The following is a 16542-nucleotide window of genomic DNA, read 5'->3' on the forward strand; positions in this document are numbered from 1 at the left end:
AATTATGGATAAGCAAGACCTTGGTTTCAATATGGCATTTTGGAGGAAGCTTGCCAAACAAGGAAGCTGGGGAAGTAACAGTTCGCGCCGCGAACTTCCTTCGCGCCGCGAAGGCTGCGAATCCAGCAAGCTGACCAAGGGTCAACTTTGCTGTTGTGCAGAAAAAGTAATTGCCATTTTGATGTCTGCCTGGGAAGTGCTTTTCTGCTGCAGAGGACAATGTCCAAATTAGGGAAATGTCAACCTCTTTGGTAGAGACAAAATAGTTTAACCTAGGTATTGAAACATTATTCCATTCATTCACACATTGTGCTGTAGAGCTTTTGTAATAGAGAAAAACAGAGTTTTTCTTCTAAAACCTTCTGCTTTGTAACAATGGTGATGAGGAGCTAAACTCCCTTTTGTCAAGATTGGAGGTAGTAGTTATTCTCATCTGTCTATGTATTCACTTTGATTTATATATGAGATAGAGATTGTTGATGTATTGATTACTGTTTTTGCTTTAAGTTGAAAACCAGATTTGAGTAGTTGTCGAGAGAGATTACTCGAGTTTAGACATAAAACAGATTTTCAAGTAGTGAATAAGTTGTAGAGATAGATTTATTCATTACTATTCTTTGATATTGAACATTAAAGGTTGCTATATTGATAGTTAGGTGGAGAGATCGTCTAAGGATCAATATAGTAACTATCACGATATCATTTAGACATAAATGACTTTGAGAGGATATTTGAACATCATCAATAATCTTGAATCTAATTATTTATCATAGGGAATCATAGATATTCGAAATAGTGAACTCCAATCTTGCCAAGCTTTTATAATTGTCCAAAACCACTTAATAGTCTTTGTTAACTTTCACTCACAAAATATTTCTCCAAACAAAACAACCCTGTTACTTTCTTAACTTATAACATTTGAATTATAGAACGGCGATAATATTACCCAATCTCTGTGGATACGATATAAAAATATTTGCCAAAGATATACTCTTTCAACACACAACTAGACATCTCTATTCTATCTACTCCCCCTTTTTAGCCAGAATATGACAAACCAATCAAATCTTCATCAATGGAAACAAAACAATAGAGCAAAGTAGTAGCAAAACATGTGAGATAGAGGTACATACCATGGCACACGGATGTGCAATACATGGGGAAAAGGCTCATAAAAAATAGACAACTCAGATGTCAGCAGAAGCATCTGATTCATTCCTTGCTGGCTCAATGTTTGTCTCAATGTTTTCCATATTTTATGAAGCATCAGTCTACTGAGACAATGTTCCAAAATCTTCACTGGCATTAATCCATTTTACAATAATTTAATCATCAACCACAACATTAATGGATTGCATCACGCCTTTCGTTCTGGAGTTAAATACTTTGTAAGCTCTACTGCTTGTAGAGTAACCAATAGACATCCCTTTGAGATTCAGATATCCAAGCTTCTGGTTCCACAAGTTAACTTCATCTTCCTTGGACATTAGGAATGTAGAAGAACAAGTAGTTTCATGTGGAACAACCTTAGGTTTCCACTCCTTTCTAGTTTTAATCATTACATGATTAACCCTAGGATGTGTTGGATGTTTTGGATAACCATGCAGTCTGTAGCAGAAAGGCTTTATATGTCCATATTTACCATAATAATGACATTTCCAAGGCAAAAACTTGACTTTAGTTTGGGTTTCCTGACGTCTGGCAGGATGTTGTAACATTTGGCCGAACATCATGGGCTCATACTTCCTTTCTAGAGGAATAAATTTTGTCACAAGGGTTTTTCCTTGTTTATCTTGATATTGGTAATTAAAACTTATACCTTTTAAGTTTCCAGCCTCTTTTCCAACTTGAAGAATTTCATCTAGCATATCAGATCCATTGTTTAACATTCTTATGGATTTGGTCATGTTTTCAAGTTTAGAAGACAATAGAGTTACCTCATTTTCAAGATCAGTTACAGTAGATAAAATTTTCTTTTTTTCAGCTTGTAGTTGAGTTATGGTTCTCTTCTGCTCTTTTCTTGTCTTACACACCTCTTCACTTCTGACACAACGCTCTTTGTAGGAAGCAGCCAATTCTTCACAAGAGACATCCTCATCACAAGAATCTCCATCAGATTCATATCTACCAGTGAAAGTTGTAACATGCTTAGCAGATTCATCATCAGTTTCACCATCAGAATCATCAGACGAAGAAACAGACAAACCCTTCTTTTGTTTCTTAAGATACGTAGGACATTCTGATCTAATGTGACCAAAATCCTCACATTCATAACATTGAATACCTTTTCCTTGATTACGCTTTTCTTTTGTTCTTGCTTTTCTCTAGGAATCACTATTTTTGCTGATGTCAAATGAGATGTTCTTGACATTTGGTCTCGACTTCCTGTCCATTCCCTTCAGCACCTTGTTGAATTGTCTGTTAAGCAGTACAATAGCATTATGCATTCCCTCATCAGTATCCAAGTCACATTGGTCCTCTTCATCTTCAGTGTTGGATACAAAAGCTATGCTTTTGTTCTTCTTTCCAAATTTGTCACTAATACCTAATTCAAAAGTTTGGAGTGACCCAACAAGTTCATCTACTCTCATGTTGCTGATGTCTTGAGCTTCTCCAATGGATGTGACCTTCATGTCAAATTTCTTAGGTAGGGACCTGAGAATTTTTCTAACCAACTTTTCTTCTGACATCTTCTCTCCCAAGGCACTAGATTAATTTTCAATTTTAAGAAAATTCATGTGAAAATCATGAATACTCTCATCATCTTTCATATTTAGATTCTCAAATATGGTAGTGAGAAGATGAAGTCTAAATATCTTCACTTTAGATGTGCCTTCATGGGTGGTTCTGAGAATTTCCCATGCATCTTTGGCCACAGTACAAGTGTTTATTAACCTGAATATATTTTTGTCAACTCCATTAAATAGAGCATTCAAAGCTTTGGAGTTTCCAAGAGCCAATTCATCTTCTTCCTTAGACCAGTCCTCTTCAGGCTTCAAGTCAGTAGTAGCCTTCCCATCTTTGTCCTTCATAACAGGATGTTCCCTATCCTTGATGATAACTTTCCAAGTCTAGCTATCTGTAGATTTTAAGAATGCCACCATACGTGCCTTCCAATAGTCATAGTTGGTGCCATCTAAGATGGGTGGTCTGTTAACAAATCCTTCTTCCATGGTACCAGAAAGTATCTTCCCCGATTCTCACCCAAAAATAGAGCAAGATGTCTACTCTAATACCAATTGAAAATTCTGGTACGCAGATATCAGATGTCGTATGTGATGTCACGACATTAATATCAGGACTTCACACAACAATAATAGTAAACAGGTAACAAATGTCGTATACGATGTCACAACACCAGGTTCAGAACATGTCACACCAGAAACAATTATGCAAACAACATATGTTGTATATGATGTCACGACACCAGGTTCAGGACATGTCACACCATAAATAATAACATTGTAAAAAGCAGGAAGAAAATAACACAGGTCAATTGTTAACCTAGTTGGGTGCAACGTCACCTACATCTAGGGGCATCCAAGCCGGGAAGGAAATCCACTATAACAATATTAGTTTGAACTTTTAAACAACCTCTGGTTTTACAAACTTCTCACCTAATCACTACCCGTGGAATTTCTATCTAAGACTCTCCTAGATATGAGACCCTTCTCACTTTCCTTCAATCACACAACAGTGATAACAACTGAAAAAACAATCAAAGAACAGAAGATACACTTCCAATAAAACATAATGCACTCTTGCTTAAAAGCTCACGAGTGTTTCACAATTACAACTCAATAAACTCAGTCTAATTCAAGTATAAAAGAGATACTAGAATGACTCACAAATAACAACGACAACTAAACCCTAACAATAACAATTTCTAGCGCAACTCTCTCTTCTGTACATTAGGTTTAGTAACGTCCTTTTTAAATAGCCTTTGGTAAGCTTGGACTTAGGCATAAAAAACAACAACTCCAAAACAAATTAAATCAGATCAAATCAAATCTGATGTCTCCTTAAATGTTTTGACATCTGTCTGCAAAATAAAATCAAATGTTTTGACATCCATTATGCACAATCTTCTTTAGAATCAAATCAAATCTGGTCTAATGTTTCCTTAAGATGTCTCAACATCCCTTTTTATGAAATACGTGCGCAACTGGAAATGAAACAAGAGTTCATAAAATAAACCTTCTTGGACAGCCAAATATGTTAGGTGAATATTCAGAGAATCTTCAGATATCTCATAATAAAAAAGTCTTCCAAGAAACTGAAACTACATCAGGTCGCGATGGCGTACAAGCATGTCAAGAGATCGTGCCCAACATCTTGCTATTTCACTTCTTTTAACAAAATGTTGCCAATCACAAAACACATAACTAACATATTGGTATTATTACGCATATCCGGGCTTTTCAATAATAGGTTCGCTTAGACGATTTTGGATCCGGGAAATATTTGAAACGTGCTTCCGTGCCAAAAATTTTCTAAACAAACTTTCAAGTGAATTTTTAACTTGGGATCTATTCACCCACTCTAGATCTGGGCATATCGTCTAATGATACAACCCTTAGTAAAACCCTTTACATCCATCAAAGCAGAAGTAAAACCTATCAAATCTTGGTTGAATAATAGGAAAAGGTCTTTCTACATCAATTTTTATAGTATTCCCGACATAATGTTTCTTTAGCTCAGCTGCATAACTCCATAACATAAAATATTGTCTTTTGGCATCTCCTTCAATGATTTCATCAACAAAGCACCTAGCTAACCATGCTTTCCCCATTGTGATACCCACATAATCTATTGCCATCAACATCACTACTACAATCACTGTTGTTATAATCAATTTCTTGGCTTGAGATGACAAACATTAGGGTAAGAAACCTTGCTTAACATGTCTTCAACATCATGTTCAACCCATATTTGATCATCCATATTAATAGCAAGGCAGTGTGTGACAATTTCTATAGTAGTTATTTATCATCAATGAAGTGGAAATAACCTTCATCAACTCCTGGAATTTTTCTCCACAATCTAAATCCATTATAACCTCAATATTTAACTATGCTAACAACCTCTAAGTAACTACACATATCAAGATCTTGGCCTTGAACAATGGTTTCATTCTCACCCCTGTAAAACATGAACTTGTCATGCACAAACTACCCCCATGATGAAATATGACATTGAATAGGTTAAATTTTGAAATCAAATACATAATCAATGGTTAAAACACTTAACCTACACAATGTAATCTCAGATAACTTTTAAGTTCACCCCATGGTGAAAATTTAAGTTTGACATTTTTAAAAGAAAGTGTGGTACAACAACAAAGTAAAGAAAAGTTTAGGACACAACAGTATAGAACAATTTTAAAAATCGTACCTCTTTGAAACCTTCTTGAAACCATGAACGAAGTCTTTAGAGAAACAAAAATGTCAATCTAATAACTACGAAAACGACGAATAATGGATCTACCTTGAACAAAATGTGATTACGAGGCACTTGGATTGTGATTGAAGGTGCGGAAACGGCATATAATTTTGTGACTGAGATTTTAGGGTTTCAAATGCAGGGTGAAAATAAAGGTAGAATGTTCATTTTCTCACTTTTACGTTTTAGGGAGGATGATTATTCAATTAGGGTTTTTTATTCGCATAATAAATCTTTGATTAGGGTAAATTAATGTATATACTTTAGGTCAATTAGGATTGTTTAAAAAAGTTATTTGTTAACCACAAACAAATGTCACCTAATTTTTATTTTAATTAAAAAATAATAAATATTATTGATTATTAAAGATTCAACCGAGAAAAATCATAAATAAAAAATCTTCATATTGAAGATGAAATTCAAACTTTTTTTATAGAATTTTTTAAAATACCTATATGATAGGTGATAAATATCTATTAATTTTATATTTAATCTATATATTATTTAAATATATTAATTATTCAATTAATTTAAAAAAATAAAGTTTCTCTTATAAATAAAAGCCCGAACCTAATACTTTTTAGTTAATACACAATTTACATTCCTAAAATTACCATTCTTCACTTTTTATATATTGTAATAAAACTATATTAATATGAAGAAAAAAATTATGAATTGATAGTGTAAAATATTTTTACATTATCAACCAATCAGAGACGTCACATGTTTAATTTTAAAATAATGATATGATCATTCCACCAAATCAGATGTTTAATTTTAAAATACTGATATGACATGGCAGAACGTTATAATTCTATTAAAATATGGATAAAGAAAGTTTACATTAACAATTACTAACTTTAATCTATATATTAACAAAAAAAGAAAAAAAATTAATAAAATCATTTTTTGCTTTCTTTTTAATTAACAGTACAAGTTATGAACGCAGCATCATAATTTGGCTGAAAAAAACCTCCTTCAAATCTCGCTTCCTTTCATTTCCACGGAGCTGCAACTGCAACTGCAATGACGACGTCGCCGGTCGCCGCATTACGCGTCCAGCGACGGTCCATAGAGCTCCACTGGTTGATGACGGTCCCTTTCACTGTCACTGATCACATTGTCACGGCTTCACGCTTCAATCCAAGGTCACTCCCAATTTCTCCATATCCTTTTCTGAATTTTTCAATTTTTTTTGTATACGTGCTTGGTTATAGAAATACAAATTCGAAATAATTTATAACGTTGAATTATGAGAATCATTGCGTTTTCAAAGATTCAAGGTTGAATATTGATTAATTTTACATAATCATGAAGATTGTGATTCTTAGGTATATAATTGCAAAAAGGAATAGATAAAAACTTGAAGAATTTGAAAAAAAATTAGAGCCATATCAGATATCTGATGTATAAAAGAGTGTTCATCTGTTGCAAGTTGCACCCATGATTGCGACCAAGGTTTTAAAAAGCCGTTGCGGTCGCGTAAAGGCTTTCGTGATTTCGGTTGGTACAGATGTTGCGACACTGATTGCTTTTGTCGCAGTGTGATTTAAGTGCAATTTGTTTTCAACATAAAAGTGGTTAATAATGGAATTGGTATCGGCACCTGACCGTTTTCGCGGTCGCAGACCGTTTTTAAGACTTTGATGGCGACCACTCTATGAGAACAAGGAAGCTGACATTAGGTCAGCAATCAAGTTGCTCCAGTGATTGTAGTTTCGCTTTTAATTTAATTTGTTAGCGTGTTTGATTTCTAGTGTTATGTGTATTGCTGCCTAAATTTAGTTTCTAATTCCATGGGAAAAAGAATCAGAGGAACATGATATTGTCTCTTACTGTTATGTTAGGTTCTAAGTATGATAGTTTCTGATAGGAACCAAAATCTGAAAGGTAAAGCAAAATTAATATTGACACTTAAATCTATATTAGATAAAGTGACCCTGTTGAAAACATATTCAACTGAAAAACTATAAAAATAAAATTCTGACTGGAGCGCTACTCCTATGTAAGATGAAGAAAAAAACAAAAAGAAAGATAACAGAAACCCTTGAGGAAGGACCAACTCCTTCACTCTACCGCACCCTCTCTTTCCACAAAATTCCAGATGCACTCATCATTATCCATCTCCTTCTTTAACTGTAGAATCTTCCCCACACTCACTCCAGCCAACTTGTTTATTTCCTCTTCCATAAACTCACAGGCCCTTATTTGTCGGCCTAATTTCATTTTGCTACAATCTCTTAGGCCTCACGATTTATCCTAGCAGAACACATTTCAGATTCTGCTCACTTTCTTAATTTATTGCTTGTACAAGAGAAATAAAAGAAAGTGAGCGAAAAATAGTGTTGGCTTAAAATATATAGGTAGCGTCAATGTGATTCTGCAGACTGCATATGAGACCAGTATTCCTTGACAAGTTGCCCGAACATCGATTCTTCTCTCTTCATCAAGTTCATTGGCTCATCATACTCCGCCAATTTTCCTGAAAACACAGTCAGTGGCTTCCTTTTCATCGAAGAAAACAAGTAAATGATCAAACATATTTTAAGTGTTACCATTTATGCGCTATACAAGGTCAAACTCTTAAATAAAAACCTATGTTTGGTGTGTGTCAGATAACCTCTACTGTTTGTAGTCTTACCTTTTTCAAGAATTAGTACCAGATTATGTATCACCAACATAAGAAAATGGGTATGGAGCTATTGATTAGTCTGTAAGTGTTTGTTAAATGAGATAGAAGGAGTGAGGGATGATAAAACTCAAAAAGAAACTTACCATCACTTATAGCAAGAACCATAGTGCAATCCATCACAGTTGGTATCCTATGTGCTACTGTAATCACCGTACAATCTGCAAACTCAGCCCTTATGGTTTTCTGCACAATCAAGTCAGTAGAATTATCAATTGATGCAGTTGCTTCATCCAATACTAATATCCTACTTCTCCTTAAAAGAGCACGCCCCAAACAAAATAACTGCCGTTGTCCCATGCTCCAGTTTGATCCATCTTCAACAACTAGGTAATAATTTTTCACTTGTCATTATTAACTGGAAAAAAAAAACTACTTCCAGCATATAGCTATAATGGCAAAGCTTGAAAATGTACCTGAAGAGTTTAAACCCTCTTCTTTTCCTTGGACAACTTCTCGTAACTGACACTTCCCAAGAACCTTCATTTGGATCAAGAATTAGTCCACGCTCTCTATGCAATGCAAAGATAAACTAAATTTAAATTAAGCTTGTTTTACCTCCCATATCTCCTGATCAGTGTGTTGAGATAAAGGGTCCAAGTTAAATCTTACTGTCCCACTAAAAAGAGTAGGATCCTGTGGTATAATTCCAAAACGCGACCTCAAATCATGAAGGCCAATAGATGAGATGTCTATGCCATCAACTACAACTTTTCCTCCTGCTGGTTCCACAAGACGAAACAAAGCACCAATAAGAGTTGACTTCCCACTGCCTGTTCTGCCAACAATACCGATCTTGTGACCTGCTTTAAATGTGCATGTGATCCCATGAAGAACAAGTGGCCCGCCATGTCTGTATCGTATCTGGTATAGGCAATATGCTTAAAACTTTTAAAAACTATAAACAAACATTTTGGTCCTCAAATGTGTGAGGCGACGTCAATGTTGTTTATGAGTATATCGAAATCACAAAAACATCATTGCATGTGTCTGTCTTCTCTTAGTAATTACAGAGATCAAATTGACTTATGGAAGAAACATTAGAAAACCAAACTAACTAACTAACGAAAACACATTTGAGGATCAAACTGACCAACAGAAGACATATTCAAGAATGTTTTTTTAATTCTAATACATCCAAGGACTATAGTGATAATGATTCACACATTCAAGAACTAAACTCATTTACTCCAATTTCAAAAGTAGTACCATTTACCTTCAAGTCATTTATTTCTACTTTTCCCGCAATTGGCCAATTCAAATTAGGACGATTTCCTTCTACTATTTCTTCGGCCTCACTTTGTATATGCATATATTGATTTAGCCTCTCTACTGCTATTATGCGATTAGCTAGAGTGCATTGGTTCTGAATTGAAAATACTAAAGCACCGTTTAGTGATAGGCCATAAGATAGAGCCATGCCAATAATTCCTGGAATGAAAGATGATAAAATTTAGAAACTATATATAAGTTATTTTCAATGAGAAAAACAAACACTTTTAGGATAATTAAAATAATAATAATAAATGACATTTTAGAGATAATAAAATCCAAATTATCACCTGAGGGGAATGTTCCAGGGGGCAGCATAACCAGGCAAATTGTTGCAGCGGTGAGAACAACTGCACTGATTGTTTCTAACCGTTGGATCAACCACTCGTTTGAGGCAAAGCTATGAAAAAAAGCACCAGCGTTATTATCAATTAGATCAAGATTCTTCTCAAAAGAACGGTCCTCCTCCTCAAAAGCCCTGATTGTTACAACTCCAGCAACAGTTTCGGCTACATGATTTGCTAAAGAGGATTTTGTTGTGCCATTCAACCGCATTACTTCTTTTGCTGAGGCAAAGTAGTATCTCTGCTTAAAACACACAAAGATACAAAAAATTATTATAAAAAGTTATTAAAATGTTACACAAAGAAGCTAACGAATGGTTCAAAGTTTAATTTAAAATTTGTGCATATACTTAAAAAAGAATGACCATTGTGTACTTAAATTTGATTGCTTTTTTAACATAATACCACTATTGCAATACAATTTAAAATTGAATCTGTATATTACCTGCATATGAATAGCAACATAAACCATTGGTATGGCCACTATCAAGACTTGCCATGTGACAACTGCCAAAACTATAAGATTAGAATAAAGAGCTATTGTGCCCGCCACAGCAAAAGTGAGGCTAAATGGAATGTCAAGATCCACAATACTCAGATCAGATGAAACCTAAACACAAATAACAATTAGAATATTATTTCTTCCCGTACATTCTATAGGAAGGTAAATAATGTTTATTATGCTTACCCTACTAAGCACCCTTCCCAATGGAGTAGAGTCATAAAATGACATGGGTGCGCGGAAGAGGGAGTTCATCATCTGTGAAAATAAATCTTTTGATGATTGAAGACCCAAAGTAACTACAAGTAGACATCTGATGAACAGAAAAATCAATGATAAAACACCAATTAGGAAATACACTAAAATCAGTTGCAATGTGCTAACAAGCGGATTGTCAACATTAGCAGCCATCCATGAGTCTTGCAATATCTGACAAACCAAAAATATTAGGTGACAAAGGGAAGCCGCAAAGAATAATACATAGCCTTTCATCTGATTTAGATATTGGAAGTAAGGCTTCAATCCCGCGTCTCCCTTTTCTCTCTCTTCTTGCTGAATTAATTGATTTCCATTTGGTTCTTTATACTGCTTTAATACGGAAGCTTGCACAATATTTATGGAAGTTGAATGTTTCTTGGAAAAAGTAGCACTCACAAATTGGTCAGAACCAGCGGTCTCTTTGTGTGCATTGACAAGGTCATTGAATTCTTGGCTTGAAGCCAATAGCTGGTGATATGGACCGGCGTGTAGGATTTCCCCATAGGACATCAACTGTAAATAAAATAAAAGTAGATGAGCAGTTAAATGCATTGGATTTTATTTTTATTGTTCTTCTTAAAGTTAGATGAGCAGTATGATTAATTTCTGGGCTCCATATCATTAGCAGGGTAAATTCTCTGATGATCTGTCATACTTTTTTTATCAGAAAAGGTGGCTTAAGAAGTATATTTGATCACTGCAAATGTTTCACACGATTTCTTGTTATGGAAGGTAGATCAATGGTGTGTAGAAATAAGGTAAGAGGGAGCATGAATACGTACAGGAGGAAGGATCAGGTCATTGCATATATGAAGGATTGCAGCTTCCATCACTTTCAGGTTTGATTTTTCATGCTAATGTATTTGACAGGATCATCGCTCACATGCATTTAAGTATTTTTTACCTGGGAATCAAATTACTAGTAGTGTACAAAGATGTTTAAACTATCTTAATTCTTACATATCATTGATCCATTTCTCAAGGAAAACATCTATATATACATTTATTATCTTATGCAAAAAGTCAAGCGAAACAAATATATATGAAGTTATATGACAAACTGACAAAGTAAAAAAACCCACAGAAAAATGAATATCAACACCAAATTGCTTAATTAAAAGTTAAAACTTTTGGTTAATTAAACTATAAAAGCAACTTTGCAACAAAATCTAACAATGTCATTTCTCATTGTATTATGTTACCTTAGATAGGTAGAATTTGGATAAACAGGAATGATATGGAGGGAGGTTATGTTAAAAATGAAATCCGTAATTTTAAATTAATGAATATTTTATTATTAATGGTTACATGTAGATTACTTAAGGTGTTTGAATTTACCAAAATAGAATCAAAGGCTGGGAGGAAGTCGACTTGATGAGTCACGAGTAAGACTGTTTTGCCTCTGAGTCCTTCCATGATGTAGTCCTGCCAAGTTTTTAGGCCATCTTTAGTAAAAAAAATGATGGTAGACATGTACAAGTAGTATGAGAAGTAAATATGTCATTACATTAAACAAATTTTTTGCAGTATGTGCATCAACAGCACTAAACGGATCATCCAATAGATATATATCAGCATTCTGATAAAGAGCACGTGCAAGTTGAATTCGTTGCTTTTGTCCTCCACTTAAATTAACTCCTCTCTCACCTATTTCAGTGAGGTCCCCATTGGGAAACAACTCAAGGTCTTTTACCAGTGAAGACCTCTGAAGTGTTTCTTGATATCTTTGATCATCCAACTCTGATCCAAATAAAATATTTTCCCGTACTGTGCTTGTTTGTATCCATGCTGTTTGAGACACATATGCAAACTTCCCATGAACATCAATCTGTGAGTTAGATTAGAGATTCAGACACCAATTAATATTACAATTTAAATGTAGGGCAGATAAAATTTATTACCATAAATTGAATTTATATGATAGGACATTAGTGTATCCATTTTACTGATACCACAGTGGAAAAATACATTAGTTGTTATTTTAATAAAAATAGGAATATCATCCAAATTACAACCAATTAGAGTATCACATTATTTAGGAGTGTATTGTAAGAGTATAAAGGAAACAAAAACTTACAGTTCCCTTTGTTTTAGAAACTTCTCCAAGAATAGTTGCTAATAGGGTTGATTTGCCTGAGCCAACTTCTCCACAAATTGCCACATTTTGTCCATGTCTAACGTCCAAGTTTATGTTCCTTAGTGTTGGCTTTGATGCATTATCTTCCAATGAAAAGTCTGCACATTTTATTGAAATTGAGTCTTTGAGGTTGTTGTTAAAGCACCTTTTCCTGCAATTTTCACTTTGCAGTTCTGGTGCATCAAGGAAATTAACGATCCGAGCAAATGCAACTTTTGCCTGGATGATCACTGCAATAACATCCGAGATGTTTGAAATCGGATCTTGAACAAGGCGCAAAGTTGCCACAAAAGTGAAAACGTTACTTGCACTCAAAGGAACATTCAAGATGTAACATGCCAGAAAAGAAGCAGCAGACACCAATACCGGTGAGGTCCAAAAGAAAAACATATGGTATGTTCTTCTAATTTGCACAGCAGATAACAATTTGAGTTCCACATTTCTTAAGTAATCTACAATGTTCTTAAAATGTGTTTCCCATGCATATAACTTAAGCACTTTCATATTCACGAGAGCCTCCGAACTAGCCTTTAATCTCTCATCTTGTGATACCATAAGTTTGCTTTGAAACTTGTGCTGTAATTTCACTAATGGGGCATTGCAAATCACAGTGAGAACTATCACCGTCAATGAGGCTATTGTTGCTAGTCCAATTGCTTGGAAAAGAACTACTAATGCAATACTCAGTTGAAGAATTGTTGTCCAAGTCTTGTGAAACCAAAATGGAAATTCTCCAATTCTATAAGCGTCCACAGTCATATAATTCATTATCACACCACTAGAGTGAACCAGTCTAGCAGAATTGGATAGCCTTAGTATTTTTTTATAAATGGCTGCAGTAAGCAGTGATCTAACTTTCATTCCAACAAGTCTACTGCGGAAATACCATTGTCTTTGTGATAGGGATTCTATGATCTTTAAAAAGAAGAGTGACATAGCCAATACAAAACCTTCGTATTTGAAACTTTTCTTACCTTCAGCAACCAATATAAATTCATTCAGAAGTAGAGGACCAGAAGATAGAGTGAGTACCTTGAGCAAAGCAAATAATCCTGTTATCACGATCTCTCTTCGGTGGCACATAGTTATTGTCCATAAAACCGAAGAATGTGATGATGGTTCATGTTGACTTTGTTTGTTTAACTGTTCTACAAATGACAAATAACAACTTTCTGCTCTGTCAGTCTCTCTTAACTCTGGGATATCCTCATCTAGAAGTGTCTTCTCTTGACCTCTTTTCATAAATGGATTTAACCACCAAAACAAACTCTTACTAAAGAATCCAGCTGTGGAAAAGGGGGTTACATTGCTAACAGAATCAGCTTCATTGAACCGACCATTTAAAGGAGCATAAAGGCTTTCGCCAATATCTCTGTCAGCATCTTCCCATGTACATGCTTTGTATGTGCATAACAGCAGTAAAGTTGCTCCTGGAAAAGACACAACATCTATAGCTGCCTCAAGGGATAGTTTGCTGCTGCCAATTGCATGAGACATGGATAGAGCACATAATGTACCAGAAACAAAGAATATGAGAACTGAAAACATCCACAACCATGCTCGTGAGAGTTGTTTTACCTGAAGGCTTACAGTTAAACCTACCGACAACCATATGAATCCATGAAAGAGGTCTAGCAACCACCCATCAAGAGGAAAGACTTTGTGCGTTTTCCTTAACTTCTCCTCTAAAACCCAAACTCCTAAGGATAAATGCAAAAACCCAAGAAAGCCATTGGTTATGGCAGAAACTAACTGCAAGTTTGAATATCTTATTAGACTCCTAAACGGTCTTGAGGAAGACTTCAGGACCATGATGAATGATAACATGATTAGCAGGAACACATCAAAACAAATTACCAGCACATGGTTGATGCACGAGGAAGGATCTTTCAAAAGTTTTAAATCGTAACAGAAAGGCTTTCCTCCATCCTCAGAAAAACTACAGGCCCCACAAATCATGCTCCAAAGATCCTCCATCTTCTATTTAACTTCTCTTTTCAGCTAAACCCTGCAAGATATTGAACTACTGTTAAGTATAACGACCAACCACCCCAAATGGCCTATAATGGCCAACGACTGTGAAAATTTTAGTTCTTTTGGAGGCTGTGACTTGGTTGACCAAATTTCTTTTTTTTTACTTCATAAAGAAAATCTTTCTTTTGTCTGAAATAAGATATTCCTTTCGTTTCATAAAAAATGTCCAATTTGAATTATTTACGGTTCTTAAGAAAATAATTAGATGTGTTGGTTTTAATGATAAAACTAATATCATTTACTAAAATATCTTTATTAATTATAGTTAAAAGAGTGATTGAATAAAATGAAACCTAATAAATAGAGGTATGATAATGAAAAAATAATAATAAATGTTTAACTGAACTTCTGTTTTCATATTTAGTGTATTCAACTAGGTTCTTTTCACTCAACTTTATAAATAACATTTGGTTAATTAAAAATAGAGATTAAAAAAAAACAGTTGGAGGATGCATAAGATCCTTGATATAATTTAGGAAACTAGAGCGTGTCTGAAAAGGAAAAGAAGAATATTCGTTATAGTAATAAAGGAAAAAAACAATGCAATAAAGTATAGAAATGGAATGAGTTATAATAGAAAAATAATCAAAGAAAGTTTCACATAAATCCTTAATAATACTCCTCCGTTTTTTTTTATTATAAATCGATTTTGACTTTTCACAATTATTAAAAAATGTAATAATTATAATATGAAAAAGATAAATTAAAAAGAATTTTACAAAATTATCCTTCATTAATGGTATTGGAAAGACAAATTGATATAATTGAAAGAAGAGAATAATAAAATTTAAGAGTATAATAGAAAAAATAACATTAATGATTCATTAGTATTATAAAATGATTTATATTATGTTTAATAATGATAAATTAGATCTAGATCTTATCTGCATTTAATGTTTTTTATGCACTTCTTTGATTACTGGCTTTGAGTCAGGGTCTTATTTTTCTACTTATGGGTTAGGTGCATTAATAAGTCTCCATAATTAAGATATTCATCTTCGCCAATAGCTGTACTGATAACCACGTAATTTTGAAAGATCTCAATATTTACGGATATCTATAAATAACAATATGATTATTATTTTTTAAAGTATTATAATTAATTAAAATTTCTTTATTTTAATTTCACATTTAACACATAATAGTAATAATAATAACAAAGTGAATAACATTCATTTCACTCATTTTCTTCTTCTTTTACCATATAATAATAATATACATAATAGTATACTGAATTTTACAAAATAATAAATTAAAAAAATTAATTTTCAAAATAATAATAGTAATAATATTAACAAAATAAATAATAATAATAATAATAATAATAATAATAATTTTAAATTAAAACAAATATTTAAGTAATTTTGACAATTAATGTTAATACAAAAAACTCAAAGGGCTAAGTTTATAGACTTAGCAGTACAACTGACTACCTAAAAAATAGGAAACTACCTCACACACTAAAAGCATATCTTAAGTGTGTGCAAGACTTAGCAATACAACTTACTACCTAGAAAATAGGAAACTACCTCACACACTAACAACATATCCTAAGTGTGAGAGAAAATAGGAATTGAAAGCAACAAACAATTAATTAAAAACAAACAATGGAAATAATTCTAAAAATCAAACTGACTTATTCAACAATTCCTCCCTTAAACTGTATCCTCCTTGCAACCGTTTATCTCAGACTCATCAAGCATTCCTAAAGCACTTAACATATGTTGGAATTCTTCAACTTTAAGTGGCTTTGTCATGATGTCTGCTAACTGATCTCTTGTATTGCAATAATTCAGCTCAATAACGTCATCATTACATAAATTTCTCAAAAAATGAAACCGAACATCAATATATTTACTTCTTC

General features: G+C 33.7%; 1 protein-coding gene across 3 annotated transcripts; it reads right to left on the reverse strand.

Annotated features, from left to right (window-relative positions):
- Nucleotides 1-7077: 7077 nt before the first annotated feature.
- LOC127126886 (ABC transporter C family member 10) lies at nucleotides 7078-15170 on the reverse strand. 3 transcript variants are annotated; one of them, XM_051055893.1, is made up of 11 exons: nucleotides 12585-15169; nucleotides 12015-12335; nucleotides 11846-11932; nucleotides 10436-11020; nucleotides 10193-10357; nucleotides 9694-9988; nucleotides 9348-9562; nucleotides 8690-8995; nucleotides 8548-8611; nucleotides 8218-8457; nucleotides 7078-7924 (listed from the first exon to the last, which is right to left on the reverse strand). In XM_051055893.1, the coding sequence occupies exons 1-11, from the start codon at nucleotides 14619-14621 to the stop codon at nucleotides 7812-7814; spliced, it is 4428 nt and encodes a 1475-aa protein (XP_050911850.1). In that variant the 5' UTR covers nucleotides 14622-15169; the 3' UTR covers nucleotides 7078-7811. The 3 variants fall into 3 exon arrangements, 2 of the variants coding, with proteins under 2 accessions (XP_050911850.1, XP_050911863.1); XR_007805143.1 differs by having other exon boundaries at nucleotides 7775-7924; nucleotides 8218-8317; nucleotides 12585-15170; XM_051055906.1 differs by lacking the exon at nucleotides 7078-7924 and having other exon boundaries at nucleotides 8159-8317; nucleotides 12585-15170.
- Between the last annotated feature and the right edge of the window lie 1372 nt (nucleotides 15171-16542).

The sequence above is a fragment of the Lathyrus oleraceus genome, chromosome 1 (assembly GCF_024323335.1).
Source record: "Lathyrus oleraceus cultivar Zhongwan6 chromosome 1, CAAS_Psat_ZW6_1.0, whole genome shotgun sequence".
In the NCBI taxonomy this organism is placed as follows: Eukaryota; Viridiplantae; Streptophyta; class Magnoliopsida; order Fabales; family Fabaceae; genus Lathyrus; species Lathyrus oleraceus.